Source organism: Sitophilus oryzae, unplaced genomic scaffold, assembly GCF_002938485.1.
Source record: "Sitophilus oryzae breed Bouriz unplaced genomic scaffold, Soryzae_2.0 scaffold_1500_pilon_pilon, whole genome shotgun sequence".
NCBI lineage: Eukaryota > Metazoa > Arthropoda > Insecta > Coleoptera > Curculionidae > Sitophilus > Sitophilus oryzae.
Genome location: NW_022146171.1, coordinates 2,259,375 through 2,282,823, shown reverse-complemented (window position 1 = coordinate 2,282,823; position 23,449 = coordinate 2,259,375). Strand labels below are relative to the sequence as shown.

Sequence of the window (23,449 nt, the reverse complement as noted above, 5' to 3'; positions counted from 1 at the left end):
AGACTTAAAGAACTATATACAAACTATTTATAACTATTTATCTAGAAAGAATTTATTTTTGAATTTAGCGCGACAACTGTATTCGTCTTCCTCAGGCCCGGGCCGTCGACTTTTATACCCACAGCTAAAAAGTTCTCGAATAATCCATAGAACATTAAGTGCATAGGGTATATTGGTGCAAGGTGCAAACTTATTTATGTTTAAACTATTTTTTTATTTGGTTCATAAATGTGTTATTTCTAAAATGCCAAAATTTCTTTAATAAAAAAGTTTAGTATCTAACACGAAAATGATGATCGACTGTAAATATTCAAAATGCATAAACAGAAACTACAAATCGCTTATCTACCCACGCATCCCTTTGGCATGGTCTCGGATTTAAGTTTTTGTAGAGGTTGTCTCCTGTTGGTTCTGATTTGGTTCAGAGGGGATTCCCTCTAGCACCTGACTAGGAGCTTCCCTACCAACGACATAGACTGACATCTCCTAGAGAAAATGCCGTTAAATAAATGCTATTTTTAAGTTTAATAATAAATTAGATTATTCATTTCCAGGGTGCCATTCCAGAAATACTTCAAAATACACCACAATCTTTCTATGACGACGCAGCGGCTAAATTGGAGAAGCAAGCCAAAGTCGTTTATGACAGACTGAGTCACGTGAAGGGCTTAACACCTTATATGCCGGAAGCGGCTCTATATCTTGTAGTTAAGTTTGATTTAGAGAAATTTCCAGATCTTCAAAACGGTCTTGAAATCACAAAGCAACTGTTGAATGAAGAATCCGTGTTTTGTTTACCAGGAGAGGTAATATTTTCATTTATAATTAACATAAAGAAAAATTGGTTTTAAATAATAATTTTCATAAAAATGTTTTATAATTCTACCTAAATTGTGCTTCTTATTTTAAAATTGATACAAATAGTGCCACGCCTTTTCTAATTTGAAGTTCAATAAAACACAAAGTTTACTTAATCTGAATGAGTTGCATAGAGGCCACTAGCTTTTTAATTTTAACAGCCGGGTGGTCGGGGTTCAAAGATATTAATAAAAGGGCGCCACGAGATTATACTCTATGAACTCGGCATAAAAGATGTTACTATTAAGTAGACTTCAACACTAACCTCGAACTGTTGAGTGCAACTATCATGAACTTCAAATATTCTATAACTATTTGTACTTAAGTGACTCTAACTTAACTATGAGACTAGACTGTAAATAATACTACTAACTATATTTAAGCGATTTATTAAAATATTAAAAAGTTAAATATTTAAAGAAATGGAAATGAATAAACGTTGAAAATTAGAATAAAATTTAAATCAAGAAAACTAACTAAAAGTATGACGTCATAATCCCCCTTACTTAAACTAAGTACAATATCCTGGGTGGATTACAAATATCAAACTAAATCTAAACTAAGACTCTACAGTCTTACTCTATTCGATTGTACTTGAAAACTTCCTCCGGCTGAGCTACGATGTATAGCTACAGGGTGGCTACAGCGGTGCACAGCAGCTCGGTGTACTGTCACTGGAGCCCACGGATGTCAGCAGACGTACGGATGCCGGGCAGGTGTAGGGCTTTAAAAGGTGAACATAATAACCCTCGACGAGGCTTTATAATGTCCAACGGGTAACTCTACACACGGGCAACAGGAACGGATGGAATTCTGGACTGTTCTGTGCTGTACGGTCTGGATCGGTCTTCTTGCTCTTGGAACTATTCGGGGACTTCTTGGGCACGTGGAATCGGGATATCGGTCGGAAAAATTAGGCTATTTTAATCCCATTGCGGAAATTGGTCGGCGGTCCATAAAAATCATGAAAATCCAACCACGTCTCTGACCAAAGGTGTTTCGGAAGCCTTAATCCTTCTTTACGAAGACCTGCTATTCACCAATAGGGAATGCTTCATGAAACGGCAGCCAGTTCTTCACGACGATATTCTCGGTCGGGGAGTACACAAGAAGTGATGCAAGGATTCGATTTCCTTCACAAAATCAGATTTCAGCCGGAAATCTCCCTCCAGGATATAGATAGAGAACTATATATCTTGACTAGTCCAACTCACTCACAAAAAGGCATAAATAAAAAATGTATGTTCTAGAATATTTTCTTCTCAGCCATATTCCATATCCGGTCAATGAACAAACTTAACTCAGAAATTCCACAATTAAATGAACGAATTGCACACTGCGATCCACATCAAAAATAACCAATTTAACTACGAAATTTTATCTGATAATTATAAAATTTCAATAACCAAAACAAAGGATAAATAAATCCAAAAACATCTGATTTGATCTGACAGTGACAAGTGATGACCAAAGATAAAGAGAGGTCGACAAAAATTCTAATGCCGGGCGGCCGTTTCCAGTGACGATATTGTTGAGCTTATGGAGTGTAGAGGTAGTTGAGCTGTAGCTTGTATAATATCGCGGTGTATATTCGGTTGCGTCATAAGTAAAATACTAAATAAAATAATATTTAACAATAAAATTATAGTAAACATGATGCAAAAATAATAGCTATTTGCGATATTTTATGAGCTAGCACACAGAGGTCGTTGCGAGGAAATTTGACTGTTACAATAGCTAAGATTCCAGAAATTTAAAAGTATCTAAGGAAAAAAATTACAATTCTAGATAAAAAATGTCAACAATAATCAACTTTATTTTTTCTTATAGGCGCCATATTACATTTTTTCACATCAAAATAGATTAATTCTTTGCGATTCTAAGTTCTAAGGATGTATAACAAGTTAAAAATATTTAGTGACTTTAACGCATTTAGAGCCCAAATAATTCCAGAAAAAGTAGAGTTAATGATGATGGAGAAAAGACTACCACAAATCTGAAAACACTGTATATCCTGTAGTTAAGCCGGAAAAGAGTGAAAAAGAACGCGAGACAAAAATAAAATCGTAATCTTCAATTTTCGGTTTTTCTCGAATATTTCCGGAACCACTTGGAATTTTAAATGTTTCTAAATGCAATGTATTATTAAGCACATTAATGCACAACTTTGTCAATTTTTGAATGTTTGCCATCCTCGTATCTTCTATAGTTTTTGAGATTCCAACAGTTGGTCGAATATGAATTTTCCTGTAAAATCTTCAGTTTTTCAATCAAATTTCGATACCAAGCCTGGTATACCTACCGTGTGGTACATCGGAACGCGGGACATAGGAAATCCCATGTAAATTTTGAAAAGGTCAAATATTATCCCCCCAGATGATTTTATGCAAAAATTGTATTAGTGGACGGCCACACAGAAAGCGTTTTTTGAGTTTTTAGCGTGAAGCGTCTTTTGCGTCTAAAACAAAATAACAGGATTATATAGGAGTGGCCCCACCAAAAGCGTCTAGCGGTCGGCGTGTCTCGCAAAAAACGCAAATAAAAACAAATCAATTTGTTTTCTGTAGCGTCTTTAGCGTTTTCTATGAGACCCCGTCATAGGCGAACGTAATATTTAATAATACAATAAAAATAAATTAAATAGCAATAGCATTTTTTCCAGTTTAGGATATTATCTAAAAATATTTTTATAGAGAATATCTACGGTTTAGGAAGATTCTATTAATGAAATGTTGAAAAAGTAATAAATTAAGGGAATATTTTCTTACGCGTAAAAAATAGTTTTTTATGCGTAAAAAGTGTTTTTTTCCTGCGTAAAAAAGGTTTTTTTTAACAGAAACAAATGGTTTTGACGCGTAAAAATTAGTTTTTTACGTGTAACAAATAGTTTTTTACACGTAAAACATATTTTTTTTGTGTAAAAAAGTTTTTTTACCAGAAACAATAAGTTTTTGACGCCTAAAAAAATAGTTTTTTACGTGTAACAAATAGTTTTTTAAACGTAAAAAATATTTCTTTTTGCGTAAAAAAGGTTTTTTACCAGAAACAATAAGTTTTTGATGCGTAAAAAAAATAGTTTTTTACGTTTAACAAATAGTTTTATACGCGTAAAAATAGTTTTCTACCAGTAAAAATAGTTTTATACGCGTAAAAAATAGTTTTTTACATATAACAGTTTTATTCGCGTAAAATAATAAAAATAGTTTTTTACGTGTAACAAATGGTTTTTTACAAGTAATAATTTGATTCATTTTTTAAAAATTTGTATTAAAATATAAATATTTTTGATAAACACGTAGATTGCTCACAAATACACGTCGCGTCACTACGTATTTCTAAGCCGTTAACACGTTTCGTTAGAAGTAGCTCGTCTGTCAGGGCCGTCTCGCTGGCTCGTATGTCACGGCCTTGAATGTTTACTCTCAGCGCGCGTAAAGAAGTTTTACTTCAAAAAGTTTTATAAATCATGTCCTAAAATTGCGTTAGCAACTAGTATTATATATTTACTATTCTATTATATAATTATAATTCTTTATTATATTATATTATATTATATTATAATTACAACAAGTAACCACAACAATACAACATAAAATAACTATACACATATAAACTAAAATTCGTAAAATAAATGGCAAATTATTATTTTTGCACACACCACTGGCACTAGCAGTAGATTGTGTTTGTCGCCGAATATATGCCCCGGCGTGTCCACAATTCAATCCCAGCATCTTTTATCTTCGTCTCTTCAACGCTAACCGCGCCGATCTCGCCTATCTCTTTCTCACAGGATTGATTGTTGAACGGGCCGGGAATCCACGAGCTTGCCGCGTCTTTTGCGTGTTTTTAATGGACACAAATCGAAAAAAACGCTTAAAACGGTGAAATCGCAAAAAGCGCTTGAGACGCAAAAAACGCAAAACGCTAAACACGCTTTCTGTGTGGCCGTGGGCTTAGACTTTTTTGAAGAGGCGTTAAACTGTTGTACTGTCGTCTAGTTAATATATGTATACCGGGTGCGCCTCGAAAGTGGCTCACCCTTATAACTTTTTTATTTTTTTCAGATAAAAAAACGAGATTTTGTATGTTAGTATATGACATAAATCAGGATTGATTGACATATTCAATTGTTTTCAATTATCAAATTATTCGTAAAAAAAATGCTTTTTCCAAATATGCTAATGAGCCACCCTCGTTCAATTTGGAAAAATTGAGATATGATTAAAAATACGATATGCGGGCATCTTTTAACCGGCCAGGACAAGACACTAAAACATTAGACGTTCAAATCTAAATAAAATACAATTTGTTTTTGTGTGAATATGTCAAAAATTGGGCTACTTATTTTAATTTGTGGCTACTTTTTTGGCTATTTGCTTTTCTATATCTATTTAAACTAAATGTGATAAATAAGCTGTGTGGCATGTCCTTGCTCCGTTTCTCTGAACCTGTAACCATGCCATAACCATTGCTGTTTACCTATAAAAGTAATGCGGGCCGTACACACCTAATAGCTTAAGGCCGTTAAACGAAAAAAAAAGAAGAAGAAAGAAGATGCAGTTACTTTAACCTAAAACCTTTTAATTAAATTGAAATCTTAAAATTAATGGATATTGCAAGTCTAACCAAGAAACTAAGAAAAAAGAAATTATTTTGGCAAGCTATGTATCAATGCATACATCCATACGCAGCATTGACCATTTGACTGATATTATTAATATAGGTTGGAGTTCACCTTCAACTTCACAAGATGATGATATAATTCGGCTTCATCGAACCAAATGTACAGCTCTGATTCGGAATGTTATAGCACCATCTTTATTATTAGAATTAATTAAAGATGTAGGAGACTCAGCATTTTCCATTATATTAGATGAGTCTCTTATGGTAGCGAGTAAGTACTCATTTATGGTCCCGATAAGTGACAGATCTACTTCAGGGATGCGCCCCTGCCTATGTGAGCCTTGGTTTATCTCCAAATTCCATACAGGGGAAACCATTGTCCTATCCTCAGTTCCTGTCCAAACCTAAAAAAAAATTCCCTGTTTATATCAAATCCAATCTTTCAAGACGTTTGGCCAACGTGGAAGATTTTGGCTAAAAACCCCAAAGACATGGCGAATTCTAAAACAGAAAAGGAAAGTGTACCCCAGGTGGGTAGAACAAATGTCAACTCCCACACCTTGAAAAAGGTCTGCCTCGAGGATTCTGGGGGAGGCAAACATTCGCTTGCACCAACAACAAAAATAACGAGAAGCTGCCAAAGACCACACTCACTATATATTGCAACATACAATGCCAGAACACTGTCATCGGACGAAAAACTTCTAGAACTGGAAGAAGAACATAAGAATATAAAATGGGGACATACTGGGTATAAGTGAAGCCCGCAGAATAGGAGAGGGACAGGTTATTTTGAAGTCCGGAAATACATTATGCTACTCAGGTGAAGAAACTGCCATAAGAGGCGTTGGAATCCTAGTCCACAAAAAACACAAAGATATGATTGTAGATGTCAAAAACATAAGCCCACGAGTCATATTAGCCACGTATAGTTACAAATTATTTACTAAAATATCTCCTACCAAGCGTTTGACAAATAAAATAAACTTTTTTTTCTTTCGAGCGAACAAGCAGGTTTCCGATCAGGTTACGGAACAAATGACCATCTTCTAACAGTCAAGGTCCTTATCGAGAAATGCATTGAGTATAATAGACCACTAATGCTTGTCTTCGTGGATTTCGAGAAGGCCTTCGATTCGGTAGACCAGCGGAAGCTTCTAGAGACACTAAGTGAGAGTCGCATCGATCATCGATACTCCTCAATCATAAGACATATATATGATAATGCCACGGCAAACGTCAGAATATCGACAAATCAATGCACAGATAAATTCAATATCGATCGAGGGGTAAGACAAGGCGACACACTGTCCCCTAAACTATTCGTTGCTGTGCTAGAAAGTATGCTAAAAATGATAAACTGGGATTCAACAGGAATTAACATCGATGGCAAATTGATAAATCATCTCTGTTTTGCAGATGACATTATTTTAATAACAGACAACATACAGGAGGCACAGAATATGCTGGATATGCTGAATGATGCTTCGGAAAAAGTCGGTTTGAAAATTAACTTGTCAAAGACACAATACATGACAAACCTAGTACTAAGTGGAAATTTAAACATTAATAACATACCTTTGGAACAAGTGCATATATATAAATACTTAGGGCATGAGATCGGTATTAGAAGGGATAATCAGACCCACGAAATTCTACGAAGAATAGGTTTGTCGTGGGCGGCATTTGGCAAACTAAGGCATATACTGAGATCTGATATTCCCATATGTTTAAGAAGAAAGATCTTTAACCAGTGTGTCTTGCCTGTCCTCACGTATGGAGCTGAAACGCTTACTTTGACAAAAAAGAACATACATAGAATACAGGTCATGCAACGGAAAATGGAAAGGTCTATGTTGGGAGTTACACTCAGAGATAAAATACCCAATCATACAATACGAAATCGAACAGGTGTAAGAGATGCGATGATATTTGTCTTACATCTTAAATGGAATTGGGCAGGACATGTGGCTAGGATGACAGATGGACGGTGGACAAAGAGACTTGTAGAATGGAGACCGAGACACGAGGCCTATAGAAGCAGAGGACGACCTCCTAGTCGATGGACAGATGACATTAAGAGGGTGGCTGGAAACTGGATTCAAGTGGCACAAAATAGAAGGAAATGGCTAGAGTTAAGGGAGGATTTTGTTCAGCAGTGGACGGTATAAGCTAAATGATGATGATGATGATGAGATGAGTCTACAGACATATCCACTGAAAAATTACTAAGTATTTGTATAAAATACTATTCTAAGTCAAAAAATGATGTCTTCACACAATTCTTAAGCTTTTTAAGTGTTGTTTCTTGTACTGCTGAAGATCTATTTCAAGCTGTCACAAATTATTTAAAATCAATTAATTTAAAAATAGAAAACTTAATAGGAATTGGCACGGACGGCGCAGCCAATTTATACGGAAAAAAACACTCATTTTTTACCTTGCTAAAGAGTCGTTTAAATTTAAATCATTTAGTTCTCGTAAAATATATTTGCCACAGTCTACATCTTTGCGCTTCGAAAGCGTCAGCAGTTTTTTCTGACGAAGTGGATTTTTTATTAAAAGAAAACTATAACTGGTTTAGGAATAGTTCTCTTAGAATGAGTAAATATAAAGACATTTATAATTTAATCAATACTGATAGTGGTAAGACATGTAGAAAATTTACACAACTATCCTCAACTCGATGGCTTTCTAGATATAAAGCTATGGAAAAAAGTCAATACTTGGAGTTAGAAACCTTTTTTTTTATAAATGCAGGAAAAGAAAAATGTCACTCTGCTAAAATATTAAGCGAGACCTATAAGGACAAAAAAAATAAAAGTATTCTTACTTTTTTACTTCCGTTTTTAAAGCAATTGCAAACTTTGAATTTATATTTTCAGAAATCCAATATTGAATATTACACTGCCTTCTGACTCTGGGATATGCAGACGATTTGGTCGTGTTAGTCAGAGGTAAGTTTAACACAACAGTAAGGGAGCGAATGCAAAGGGCCTTGAAGATTGTGGAATTATGGGTGACACGGGAGGGACTAAATATTAGTCCTACAAAGACCGTAATAATCCCCTTCACCAAGCGCAGAATACTTGAGGGACTAGGCCCTCTGAGACTCTGCGGCGATGAGATTGCTCTCTCGGGGGAGGTCAAGTATCTAGGAATCACGCTTGATACCAAACTGACCTGGAACCGACATTTGGAAAATGTCACAAGGAGGGCGGTGACTACACTAGCGGTAGTCAGACGCTTTCATGGAAAAATCTGGGGCCTTAGACCACAGATGGTGCACTGGCTGTACACTGGAGTAGTGAGGCCTTCAGTAACATATGCATCCTTGGTATGGTGGCCTAAGGTAATGCAACAAACAACAATGCTCAGCCTCAGCAAGGTGCAAAGACTTGCTTGTCTGAGCATAACAGGGGCCATGAAATCAACGCTCACTGCATCAATGGAGGCGCTTCTGGACCTTCCGCCTCTTCACATAGTGATCTAGGCGGAGGCAAGAATGGGACTTTATCAACAACAAAGTGTCTTGGGAAATAGGACAGAAACAGGACACTCAAAGATGGGAAATCCTATTGAGGGACCTCTACTCCAAATGAGATCGGACCAAATGACCCCTCTTTATCACTACCACAAACCATTCGAGGTAAACAAAATGGATCGAGGAATGTGGACAGATATAACATTCCTTCAGGATGGACTAACCTGGTATACAGACGGGTCAAAGACCGCTGAAGGAACAGGAGCTGGAGTATTTGGGGAAAGACCAAGGGCAAGTTTATCATTTTCCTTGGGTAAACACTCAACCGTATTCCAGACAGAAATCTTCGCCATTCTACAATGTGCGAGAGAAAACAATAGAAGAGCTTATTCAGATAAGCTCATCAATATATGCTCAGACAGTCAGGCGGCACTTGGAGCGCTTATGAGCCCAAAGGTATCGTCGAGACTCGTCTGGGAATGCCTAGGTGAACTGGAAGCTATGGCTCGACGGAACAGAATTAAATTATTCTAGGTGCCGGGCCACAGCGGCATCCAAGGCAACGAAAAAGCCGATGAGCTAGCTAGGCAAGGATCATCGGCATCTTATCTTGGTCCAGAGCCAGTACTGGGAATACCCAAATGTATGGCCCGTAGTGCACTAAAACTCTGGATCAGGAAAAAGCAGAATGTCCACTGGAGAAACCGACACGGGCACAGGCACAGCAAGGCTTTTATCCAAGGACCTAGCTCCAAAACCGCAAAAGAACTGCTAATGCTTAGCAGGAATAAATTGCGGATTACAACAGTCCTCTTGACAGGACATATGGCTGTCAAGTGTTACCTGAACAAGCTCAATCTGTATCAAGGAAGTCTTTGCTGCAGACTTTGCGCTAAAGATCCTGAAACAGCGGAGCACATAATATGTCACTGCGAGGCTCTGGATCGCAAGCGACACTTTTTATTTGGGAAAGCTAGGCTAGAACCGGAGGAACTATGCTCCCATCCTATCAAGGACCTGCATAAGTTAGTGCAGGGCACAGGGATAGGAGAATGGGTGCAGATATAGAAAGGGGACAAACACAATAGGCCTCACAGGTCGCAGTGTTTCCGGCAGAGGACGGCCCCTTATTGTGGGAAAAAAAAAGAGCGATGGAATTTGAACGGAATTTTTTAAATATCGAAGATTGTGATCTTGGTTATTATTTCTCTATAGAATTAGATGATAGTAATTTACTTCCAAACGAAATTTCTGATGTGAAACACAAATGCTTTCTTTTTATAAAAATCCTGTTACAAAAAGTAATAAAACGAATGCCCGAGCATTTAGAGGTTTTTCGTCAAATAAAGAATTTCAATCCAAACATAATTTTAAATCCCATTACACCAAAGTTTTCATACCTGCCATTGCTATTTACCAGCCCCGGATCTAAGGGGGGGGGGCAAACCGGGGCACCAGCCCCGGGCGCCAATGTCAGGGGGCGCCAAAATCATAATTTACTTAATATGGTTGAAAATCAAAAAAATTGCTCCACAAAGCGCCTAATATGCACCTTACGTTCTTCTAGCAAGTATTAATTTTATTTTAAAACGCCCAGTTAGTTTTTGAACACATTCTAAAGTTTCATTCAGAACCTCGCAATTAGTGGAATAAATTAGCAGTTTTAATAATTACACTTTTTACTTTTTAGTTTACGATGATTCGCAATGTTCAAAAAACGCAACTCATAGGTTTATTCGTTTTCCTGTTATTATCGATTCTGAATCGTCCTAGAACTCTCCAGCGCATGCGCAAATGAAATAATATCTTCATAATTCCTTCTGCGCATGCGCATCACAATTCTAGGACGGTTCAGAATCGGTAATAACAGGAAAACGAAAAAAGCTCATATTAAAATTATTATTATTTAAATTATATCCTAGCAACAGCTTGCGGTAGTCAGTTGTCAGTTGTATCCATAAAGAAAGCCAAATATTTAGCTTATAAAACAATAAACTTTTGATTTCTAACCACGATTTCTCTTGACGGATGCTAATCAATGGCCAAAATGACATTTCCCGCAAAATTTGAAGTATAATTAGTGGAAAAGTCAAAAGTTTGTTTACTTCTACTACTAATTGAAAATGACTACCATTAATTTAGACGTTCTGAATGCTTACATTAAAATTAAAGGAACAATCTTCTTCGCTAATTGAAACCACTAATTTATTCCACTAATTCGGAGGTTCTGAATGAAGCTTAAGGGCGCATTCTGTCCCGTTTACGAAAAATGCCTATCTATATCTAGATATTTGTAAGTTTTTTAAATTAATTTATTGCAAACGTTGGAGAGAGGGGGCGCTACTATCATTTTTTTGCCCCGGTTCTAAAAAATTGTAGATCCTGTGCTGCTATTTACAGATCCCTCAAAATTGGCAGATATAGAAATTCAATACCGAAAAATTTTAAATATTGATTGGCAACCTGTTTTTGAAGGAAATGTCCCAGAAGATAGCATTTCATTTTGGAAGAAAGTAATCACATTAGAAAATGCGGTAGGTCAAAAAAGGATTTAGCAGAATTTGCATTCACCCTTCTCTCATTGCCCTCTTCAAATGCAGTGGTTGAGCGTTCGTTCTCAATTATGAACATAGTTAAATGCAAAATACGGAATCAAATGATGCTTTATCTATTAAATTCAATAATGATAATAAGGAACCATTTTATCGTGAATATGTTGCGAACATTTTAATCCTAGTATAGATATGTTAAGCAGATTCACATCAAAAATGATGTATGAAAATGCAGAAGATTCTACATTATCAGAATCAGACGAGTTTGAAGAAATCATAGGGCGCAAACATAGTGAGGCATCTCGATGCGATGCTCGCCAAGATGCTGGCCGCGCTGCTCGCCAGGATGCCATATTTGAACTTCTAAAGGGTGGCTCAAAAAAGTATGAGTGGATCGCGAATATTTTTTTAAATGGAACACCTATATACAGAGTGGCGCAACTCATTCGCCTTGGTTGATTATACGAAAACGGAAATATGTAGAAATAAATGCACTGATGAAAACGCGTTAATAAAGTACTCTCCAGAAAAGTTTTCTGGGTATTTCGCCACTTGGGGGCCCTGTAAGAATAAAATAGTTATTTTTTTAACACCTTTGCGTTAATTCAATGGAGATCAACTTGTCAGCCGTATTTTACTAACAAAACAAATTTGCGCTCCCGTTATCGGAAGCGAAAAAAAACAGAACAAAGAAAAAACTATTTAAAGTATCTAACTACAACTATTCAAGAGCAGTTTAGTTTCAAGAGGGTTTTTTATCAGATACATCTATTAATTTAAGTTGGTCTCCGTTGGATTAACGCAGCGGTCTTTACAAAAAATAACTATTTTATCTTGTTGATTTTCTGGCGAGATACCCAGAAGACTTTTTTTTGAGAAATGAATCCGCCAAAAAGGTATACCGTATACAAAGTATACTGTTGAAACTGGAGTTACTCGTTGAATATTGGTATTTATTAATATAACGAATAAAATAACTTTATTTTCACATTATTTTTATATTAGTAGTTTACTCTGAGTTGAGTTTTTTCTTTTTGTTTCAGTGTTTCGAAATGACGGGATTCATAAGGATAGTTATTACATCTCCATGTGACGTACTAGCGGAAGCTTGCGATAGGATTGCTAAATTTGCGGAACGTCATTACGTTGAATAGTACCTCAGAAGCTAAGTGAAAATTATGAAAATAAAGTAGCGAATTTTTTATGCTGTGTTTAATGTAATTGTTGAATTGATATATTAAGTACTGATTTATGGGAACGAATAAAGATTTAAGTTATATCCGTAGTGTATTTATAAGCTGTTAGTATACTATAATTTTATTGATGTTTTTTAGAAGACATACTATCGCTGGCTATCTATATTGCCAATATGCCTAGTAATTATAAGTCATAGTTTATGAATTATCACCTCTCAAATTTCTTTAATTTCCACAGTGACTCACTTACCGATCGACAAAATTCTAAAGTACTTTCTAAAAAAATTCTAAAGAACTAAAGTACTAGAAATTTCACAAACTTCAAATTTTGATTTTTTGGTAGATTTAAGCTTATAATGGAAGGAAAAAATTAAAAATCTCGAAATATCCTTATGAATTAAAAGTTAGTTGTTTAGCCGCTAACGATAACGATAACGTGTCTTAGCGCCTCTCCTATTCAACATATTCATGGCAGCGCTCTCCATTATAGTGGACAGCAAACTGCAGGAGAGAGGATTGGGCATTAGATACAGATATGACGGTGGTCTGTTCAACATAAAAAGACTCAGGGCAAAAACACGTACAAAATTTATCACAGAACTTCAATACGCTGACGACTGCGCTCTAGTTGCAAACACGGTACAACAATTACAAGAAATGTTGAACAATATACCTGGGCATACGAGGCTTTGGGCCTTAAGCTGAACATCGGCAAAACTAAAATCATGTGCACTCCCCCGGAAGATCACAACAATGCTATAAAAATCGGAGAAGAACTATTCGAATATGTGGCGGAATTCAATTACCTTGGCAGTTTGATTTCGGAAAAGGCCAATATTGACTCTGAAATTCAGCACAGGATTAGTAGCGCCTCAAGAGCATTCTGGAAATTAAAAGACAGGGTTTTCTACAATCATGACTTGAGTACAAAAACAAAACTTGCAGTATACCGAGCAATTATAATCCCCACCATGATATATGGGAGCGAAACCTGGGTGCCTTACCGCCGACACATGAACGCATTGAACAAGTTGCAACAGAGACACCTTAGACAACTCTTAAGAGTCCGGTGGTTCCATCATGTCTCAAACGTATCGGTCCTTGAAAAATCTAACTGCGAGAGTATTGAAGTCATGGTCACAAAATCCCGCTTAAGATGGGCTGGTCACGTATGCAGAATGCAAGAAAACCGCATACCAAAATCTCTGCTTTACGGTGAGCTTGTGGACGGTAAGAGGAGGCCGGGTGGACAACTGAAAAGATACAAGGACATTTTCCACGAAAATTTAAAGGGAATTAACATGCAGAATGAGTGGGAAAAAGCAGCTCACAATAGAACTCAATGGAGAAGGGTTGTAAACTCAGTTAACAGCGGCAACCAAAAAGTAGAGAGGCAACAAAGAAATGAGATTTTTGAATGTCCGGAGTGCGGTAGGCAGATAACATCACGTATCGGGCTTTTCAGTCACAGAAAAGCTCATGAAAGAAAACGCCTTGCGTGACCATTTTCTTTATGTGTGTCGAATACTCGTCAGCGAGTAACGGCTGTATGTATGTATGTAACGATAACGAAGAAAAAAATAGAAAACCAGAATTAATCGATTTGATATTGACTGATTTTATTTGTATAACAGTGTTGCTTTCTGAAATATAATTTCCCACGAAAACGGTCTAAATTTTCCGTTTTATTTCCTAAAAACTCCCACGAGTTCTCAAATTCACACAGTGTTGTCAACAAAATACAAATTTTATGTTTTTTAACTAAAAATTTTAAAATTTTCCAAATAAATTTCGAAATATAATCCTCAATTTTTTTCTTCAATTCCGAAAAAAATACTCCTAGGCCTGTTCCTGGGGTCGAAATACTATCCCTAGAAATATTTACACTTATTTAAAATTCACCATGTACTCGAGGGGATAGTATAATGTCTCATGTCAACCGAAAATGTGTATTTAGTTGCGAGTGTTGCGATATGTATTATTATGCGAGTTTGAATTTACTCACTTTGCTGAGAAATGCGTATATGATAACTAAACTACTCAAAACAATTATCGCCTATTTTCTAAAAAAAATATTAATTTGAAAAACAAGACACTTTGAATCCCCTGACTTACGATTTTAAATAGTATGGATACTGTGAAGGGAAATACCTGGTACTGTCTGTTTTCAACTATGCTAATATTATTTTTTTATCCATGTTTGGATCTAGTTTCAAAAAACAGATTGCAGTATGTACAAAACGTTTGCTGTCGCTTCATTTTTGGTCTGAGGAAGTACGATCATATCTCTGCTCGTATTAATGAATTAAAGTGGCTTAAGATTTCAAACACTGTCAGGCTGCATTTCGTCATGTTTCTGTTTAAAGTTCTTAGCACATCCACCCCTATATATCTGAGTGAAAAACTTATTCCTCGTAATGTCATGCATAATTGTAATATAAGACACCATAATCAACTGACCATGCCTCAACATAGATCCGCCCTTTTTCAAAGAAGTTTTACCTATATGGCCGTCATTAGTTACAATTCCCTTGATAATGATTTCAAACAATGTAATTTTGGTCAATTGCGAAAAAAATATAAAATGTTTCTTTTATCTTCACAGGAATGATGATGGTTTTGTATTTTTTGTTTATTTTTTAAAATAATTATGCCATGTGTATAAGAATTAGCTATGTATATTTTTTAATTTGTTAGTTTATAGAACATATTTTTTGTCTTTTTTGTCTTTTGAACATATTTTTCAATAAATATCTTATGGCAGCTATGGGTGGTTAAATGTAAGAATAACTTTTTTGTTAAATTTCGCCTCCCTTGTTGCATGATGTGTAATAATATATGTAATGTTACACATCGTTTTTTCTTCAATAAAGACGATTATTATTATTATTATTATTATTAAACGCGCTGACCAGTAATTTTTATTCGGCCGACTATTTAGTTTGCAAAAGTAAAAACAATACATACTTATACATATAGTCGATCGGTCGATTATTTGATTGCATGTGAGCGCAGCTTCATAAGGATATATTGGTTACAAATATGCAACTAAATAGTCGCCCGACTAAAAATTACATGTCAGTGCGTACACTAATTATCCTAAAAAAACTCACAAGAGAAAGACAGAAAAATGCATGCTTCATTTGTTTTGGGTTAACATTTCCCTTTTCCTTCTGGATCTCGAAATTTCCCACGAGTTGGCACCACTGTTGTATACCAATGTAAAAACAATAATTCAAAGTTTATGAATTATTGCAAGTCGAACTTATTTAATGACAGTGACTCACTCACCGTCATTAAAATTCTGTTATAGATATTTATAGTCCCACAAACTTCAAATGTTAAATTTTCGCTAGCTTTATGCTTATAACGGAAACAAATTAAAATTATCAAACATCGTTATTTTTTATTTAGGCGTATAGCCGCTACCTGCAACTGACTACTGTCGACAAAATGTTAGAAGTTATAGAGTTCATTTTCATAAAGTGGTGGCTGTTGATAAAACTTATTGTGATCAACAAAATCAATGTCAAACCATTATAAAATAAAAAAATTGGCGCCAGGAGGCACGTATAGCCGCCCATACTAAAATATGTTAATATCTCGAAAACTGCGACTTTGACTGATTTTGATGTTATTATAAATTTTGTTGCAAATATTATTCCTAATCTTAATTTGAAAACCGCGTTTCGCTAGCTACTGTAATTTTGGAGTTACGATTTTTTATAATTTTTAACCCCCTCCCTTACCCTCTTACCAACCCCCCACCACCACCAAAAACTAATGGCCAGATTCTCGAGTGCTACAGTATTTTTGTGCCAAATTTGGTTAAAATCGGTTCGGCGGTTTTTGAGTTATCGTGTTACAGACGGCAGACAGACAGAGAGACAGACAGACACCATGAAAATATTTTGTATTTAGGTCATTTATGACCCAAGTAACTCATTTTGAGTGAAATTAAAAAAACTTTTTTTTGTCGATCCTAATAGCCTACCATCTCAGTGCTCCTGAAGGGTCGGCAGGTTTCTCATTAGTGGCAGAAAAAACTATTGACATATTTTGAAGTAAGGACATCTTCCTGAAAATATATCTAATAACCCTTAAATCGAACCTGCTTCTTTTAAGCGATTTTGTAGTTTTTAAGGAAATGGTATATAAAATTAAATTCTATGAGGGTTTATTTTTCCAAAAAAAATCCTGTATGAGTATTTTGCCACTGCACTGCAAGAAAATCTACAAAATAAAATAATTGTTTTTTGTAAACACTTCTGCGTTAAACCTAAACGGACGCTGCTTTTCAGAAGTTATGTTTACGGTAATACAAATTTGCCTAACAAAGCAAAAAAAAATGCTTAACGTTTCGGAAAGTTATCTCTTTCCGTCGTCGGAAGCAAAAAAATACAAAGAATAAAGAAAAAAACTATTTAAAATATTTAAATTCAACTATTCGAGAACACATTACTTTTTTAAAACAGATACGTCTACAAGAAACCGTTGACGTTCTGTTAAAATGACATTTTTTTTAACAAAAAAATATAATATTATTTAATAAAATAAAAAATTATATCGAGAATTATATCAACAATAACATTTTGTAAAACTATATTATAAATAACACAAACATGTAATTCTATTAGAAAATATCTACATTATATTAAAAATATAGTTATCCCAACAACGTTAATCAATTAATTCTACGAATATAACAAAAATATGAAAAAAAACGGCTTTGACTCAACAGCGATTTGATGAATACTCTATAACAGCCTTTAAAAGATTTTTTCCATATTGTGTATTCTCAAAAGAGTTTATTTTATATTTATTCCAAACAATTAAAAAATCCCTGTGAACCAACTTGACTCCTCCGCCTGCTCCGACCATAGTCCTAGCTTTGTAGTCCTGCTTTGTAGTAACATAACTGTTTCATGTAAATGATTTAAAATTATATGGATTATGAGCATTTGAAAAATTTCTAATTGTCTCATTATGCTTCTTAAATGCTTTATATCTGTGTGTAGGTCAACATACCATACAGCAGAAGAGAAACTTTTCTCAACAATTTTATTAAAAGCATTAAAAGCAGCGACATACTGTAGAATACAAATATGATTGCTTGGATCGGTGTTTAGCGATATAAGTTCATTCCCGTGTTTCACTAAAGTTCTGCATGCGTTGCCTTCAAAAATATCACCCTGGTAGTTTTTAGAAACAAGGTGCAATTTTTTTGGCCACGTTAACGCTGTTTCTCGCCCAAGGAGTAGTACTAAGCCTTTCCAAAATAAATGATTTACAAAACCTTGAAGCAGATGAAGCTCGGGACTGATACATTTCTCTAGCACCTTTAAATCGTCCTCTTCAGTCAACAAGGGTTTATTGATTGTACTGAAGCAGTTTTTAGAGGATTTGGGATTATCGTTGAAGATTTTTTCAAATTTAACGTGATTTTCTCTTAAATTGCCCATAGGTGGTTCTCAGATATTTTATTTTCGTCAGATATTTTATTTATAATAAAAAAATATGTCCTTGAAGCTTATCAATAAAATAAACCATCATAGAATTGATTTTTTATACAACTTTCCTAAAAAAATACAAGATCACTAAAAAAACACGGTAAGAAGCCGGTTCGATTTAAAGGTTATTAGATATATTTTACTCAAGATATGTCAATACTTTTTCTGCCACTAAATAGAAACCTGCCGACCCTTCAGGAACACCGTGATACCTATTGGTATGGTCGGCTAAAAAATCTTTATTAGCCGACCATACCAACAGGTATGGTAGGCTATTAAGATAGGCAAAAAAAAGTTTTTTTAATTTCACTCAAAATGAATTATTTGGGTCATTTTTTTTTGTTAGAGAAGAGGGGAAGCGATTTACCGCCGAAGTGTGGGGCTCGATGCGACAATGCGATATTAGCCGCATAATATACCCACTAAACCCCTCTCCTATGCTAGGATACGGATGTGCACCATCCCCTCCTACCTTTACTAGTCACTCCGTCGACGTTGAATCACTCTAGTAGCTCGCTTAAACTTAATCTTTATTATCACAGAATCGATTATCACTGACAGGGACCCATGCAGGAAAATTTACATAGTTCTATTACGTCTTGCGGCCACTACCTCGTCGACTTCAATAAGAATGTTGAGACACAACTGGTCAACAGCCTTCCAGCAGTGCTCATCACGCAGCATAACCGTGTCTCAGTTCTCAGTGCCGCATGTCGGTCGCATTTCAATAGTACGTGCCCGGCATCCTCTACATCGCAACAAGCTCCGCAGTGAGGAGAGGCAGCTTTTTCGATGCGATGCCTGTAGGCAGCGAACGTACCATGTCCGCTCAGAAACTGCACCAAGCAGTAGGTCAGTCTCCCTTGGTCTCTCCGTAGCCATGGTCTCAGGTCTGATATCCAGCGCCGAGTCCATCCGCCCCGATCGCTCCTTTGCCATCTTCTATTCCACAGCTCCAGGAATTTTTCTTTTTTTGCCTTGATGGCACCTTTTTCTAACCCGTAAGATTCGCTCCTATATCTAGCTTGTAGGTCTCCGCCCCGATCGCTCCTTTGCCATCTTCTATTCCACAGCTCCAGGAATTTTTCTTTTTTTGCCTTGATGGCACCTTTTTCTAACCCGTAAGATTCGCTCCTATATCTAGCTTGTAGGTCTAGAGGCATTATCCCAGCGACTATCAGATAAGATGACTATTTCTTGTTTCCGATAGTTCCTATCTAAGATAAGTTGTACGCATCTCTCGATAGCGTAGATTTCTGCCTGTGTTCTACCCTAGTATCCTACAGGCAGAAATCTACGCTATCGAGAGATGCGTACAGCTTATCTTAGATAGGAACTATCGGAAACAAGAAATAGCCATCTTATCTGATAGTCAAGCAGCGTTAAAGGCGATCAACTCAGTATCAATCAATTCGAAATTGGTCAAAGAATGCATAGAGAAGCTGAATAAATTAGGCAAAGAAAACAAAGTCCTCCTACACTGGGTGCCTGCTCACCAAGGGATAGAAGGCAATGAAAAAGCAAATAATCTAGCTAGGAAAGGAGCGAACACTCCACTAACTGGACCAGAACCGTTCTGCTTTCCAAGTGGGAACCAACTCAAGGCGGAACTCAAGAACTTGGAAGATTCCATCCGCAACCTGGAATGGAAATCTTGTAATGGTCTAAGACACTCGAAGAAGTTTCTGAGGGCTTATGATCAAGAAAAATCACAGACCTTCCTGGGTCTGAGTAAGAACAATCTTCGGATTGTCACGGGGTTTTTAACAGGACACTGTCTCCTCAATGGACACCTCAGTAGATTGAAACTAAGAGGAAACGGCGAATGCAGATTCTGTGGGGAAGATGGGGAAACACCAGTACACCTCATCACTGAGTGCGCCGAGACGACAACCATTCGTGCCATGAATTTTGGTACGACTGATATTGGAGATGGAGAACTACCCTCTATAAAACCGTCCCAGATACTGGCTTTTGTCAAAGCCCTGGGACTGTATGATGAGTTATGATTCAAGAAAGGGGGACACAATGGATCTGTAAGGTCGAAGTGATTAACCTCCCTCCCACTCATTCTAAATTCTAATTCTAAATTTTCCCAGCGAGCACTTGTAGTGCTTCTGTGGACACTGTCCTGTTTGCCCTGCTTACATATAGGAGCACCGTCCTCTGTGCCCGGTTTAGAGCGTCAACATTCTTTGCCAGCTTTAGAGCTTTCTGCCCATGTGGGTGCAGCATACAGCACAGCCGACGCGTGTGCAGTTGCCAGCATCCTGCGTGCCCAATCGCCGGCGCTACCATCGGGCGGCATGAGTCTTGTTAGAGCTCTTGCACTCTCCGCTGCATGCTTTGCCTTTGTCTGAGTGTGGTAGATAAAGGTGCCATTTTTGTCTAGCCAGACGCCCAAGTATTTAATCTCGTCCTTAATTGGCACTTGTACTCCCAGAATGTTGACCTCCAAAGCCCTTACCAGTTTTGCTCTGCCGGTCAGTCTGCAAACACAGGTCTTTTCAGGAGCTAGTTCTAGCCTTCTGCTTTCTATCCACTGTTTTATATTTTCAGCGGCTATCGCTGCAAGTCTCTTGGCTTCATCCAGACCATTACCTATAGACACAACGGCTAAGTCGTCCGCAAAGGCTATCGTGTAGATGCCACTGGGTAGATCGATGGCGAGAACCGGATCATACATGATGTTCCACAAAAAAGGTCCTTATTTGGGTCATAAATGACCTAAATACAAAATATTTTCATGGTGTCTGTCTGTCTGTCCGTCTGTAACACGATAACTCAAAAACCGCTAAACCGATTTTAACCAAATTTGGCACAAAAATACTGTGGCACCCGAGAATCTGGCCATTAGTTTTTGGTGGGGGTGGGTGGTTGGTAAGGGGGTATGGGAGGGGGTTAAAATTTTTAAAAAATCGTAACTCCAAAATTACAGTAGCTAGCGAAACGCGGTTTTCAATTTAAGATTAGGAACAATAATTGCAACAAAATTTGTAATAACATCAAAATCAGTCAAAGTCGCAGTTTTTGAGATAATTGATTATTAACATATTTTAGTATGGGCGGCTATACGTGCCTCTCGGCGCAAATTTTTTCTAACTGGTTTCGGCCATTCAGCACTCATCAGTTCTTTATCAAAAACCGATGTTTGTTTGACTTTATATTAATATACTCAGATGCAAAAAAACGCAACGGAGACATTTTTAATCAAACTTAAAGTGTTATATTTCTGTTATTTTCAGCTCTATTTTTGTCTGTTGCTCTGTTATTTTTAGCTCTCTTCGATTTTTTTAGCAAACTGTATATAGGGGAAATAGGGGTAAAATGGCGACGCGAGGCAAAACGGGGATGTGATATATACAAATGATACATGCAGCACCATCTCTCGCTTTTTGCTGCAGTATGTAGTTTTGCTAACGGACGCACTCCAACAAAAGTTTCAGCGTGTCAGTTTGTGCAGTAATGGTGAAATGTCTGGTTGAAGAAATTGTTCGATTATTTAAAAAAATCTACACGGTATGTACTGCTTGTTAACTGGCTTGTTTTAAATTCTGTATTGAAGTTGTTTAATTTAGAACGTAACGTAATCATTTTATTTTCTGGCTGTGAATGCTATATATTGGTTATTTGAGGTTAGCTACGTGTTATTTTAGTTAAACATTTCTGTACATAAATGGGGCAAAACGGTGAGTTTCGATCGGGGTAAAATGATGACCTCCCCATTATGCCCCTATATAAATTTAATATTTTTTGCGGATAGGTATAGTCATAAAATTTATTCTTTATTAATTTCAGTGCTAATTATGGTTCGCAAATATGTGCGAAAAACGGAGCGACAAGCCTGGTCGGGTGAGAGCATGCAGGCGGCCATAAACGCTTTAGCCAATAAGGAAATGGGTGCCCCAAAAGCAGCTAAAAAGTTTCGCGTTCCCCAGACAACTCTTGAAAGAAGATTTAAGGTTTTCAGAGAAAATGCAGAAACATCCGTTGCTGAAGCATCTGCGAAATCCTTAGGTGCATTCAAGACTGTCTTCAATACCGAGCAGGAACAAGAACTAGTTTCTTACATCTTACGAATGGAGTCTTTATTACATGGTTTAACAGGAAAAGAAGTTAGAAGCATTGCCTTCCAATTAGCGGAAAAAAACAAAATTCGACATAATTTTAACAAGGAAGAAAAATTGGCTGGGGTAGATTGACTCAAAGGTTTTTTGAATAGGAATCCCAACTTAAGCATTAGAGTTCCAGAATCTGTCTCAGTTGCCCGATCAATGGGGTTTAATGCAGTAGTTGTCAATAAATTTTTTAAATTGTTGGAGAATACTATTGATAAATATAACTTTTCTCCCGATCGAATATTTAACTGTGACGAGACTGGTATTTCTTCAGATGGAAAGTGTAATCCAAAGATAATTGCCCAAAAAGGGAAAAAACAGATCGGAAGCATAACCAGTGCCGAGCGAGGAAAAACAGTAACAATAGAAATTTGTATGAGTGCCTCTGGCAATTTTATGCCACCAATGTTTATTTTTCCTCGTGTTCGTATGAAAGATTGTCTGCTAGATAATGCACCGCCAAATTCCACAGCTATGTGCCACAAGACCGGTTGGATGCAGTTAGATATATTTTTTGAATGGTTCAAGAAATTTGTTTCTTGGTCTCGCGCGTCTAAAGAAAATATGGTGTTGCTTCTGTTGGATGGCCATATGTCCCACACCAAAAATATCAAAGTTATAGACTATGCACGGGATAATGGGGTTGTTATCTTGTGCTTCCCGCCGCACTGTACTCACAGGCTGCAGCCTTTAGATGTAGGTTTTATGAAGCCTCTAAGTACGTACTACTCAGAAGAGGTAAAGAAATGGCTCCGAGTTCATCCGGGTCGAGTCGTCGCTCAAGAAGATATTGCTGGTTTATTTGCTGAAGCTTTCTATAAAGCGGCCACTATAAAAATCGCTATGAATTCTTTTAAAGCTACGGGTATATGGCCTACAAATCGTGACGTATTCGACGAAGAAAGCGATTTCATCGCTGCTTCAGTAATGGACATCGACAATGAAAATCCACATATTCAAGATCTAAATGGTACAAATAAGGATACAGTCAGTAATGCTGAGTTGCCGGGATCTCATATGTTGAATGCAAAAGGATCACCACCTCTACAATAGGATACTGAGCTTTTACAAGGATCAAGACCTCAACGAAGCGTTGATCCCATACAAA

The 23,449-nt window shown here is 36.7% G+C and overlaps 1 protein-coding gene and 1 pseudogene across 1 annotated transcript in view; both read left to right on the top strand.

The window, feature by feature from the left end:
• LOC115878132 (tyrosine aminotransferase-like) overlaps positions 1-12,796 on the top strand; it is a 43,967-nt gene extending 31,171 nt beyond the window's left edge. Inside the window, exons 5-6 of the mRNA XM_030894503.1 lie at positions 555-806; positions 12,561-12,796. Coding sequence (XP_030750363.1) covers positions 555-806; positions 12,561-12,671 — 363 coding nt within the window. The 3' untranslated portion in view covers positions 12,672-12,796. The remainder of the gene's footprint in view (positions 1-554; positions 807-12,560) is intronic.
• A 9,233-nt stretch (positions 12,797-22,029) lies between these two features.
• LOC115878058 lies at positions 22,030-23,394 on the top strand (annotated as a pseudogene).
• The last annotated feature ends 55 nt before the right edge of the window (positions 23,395-23,449 follow it).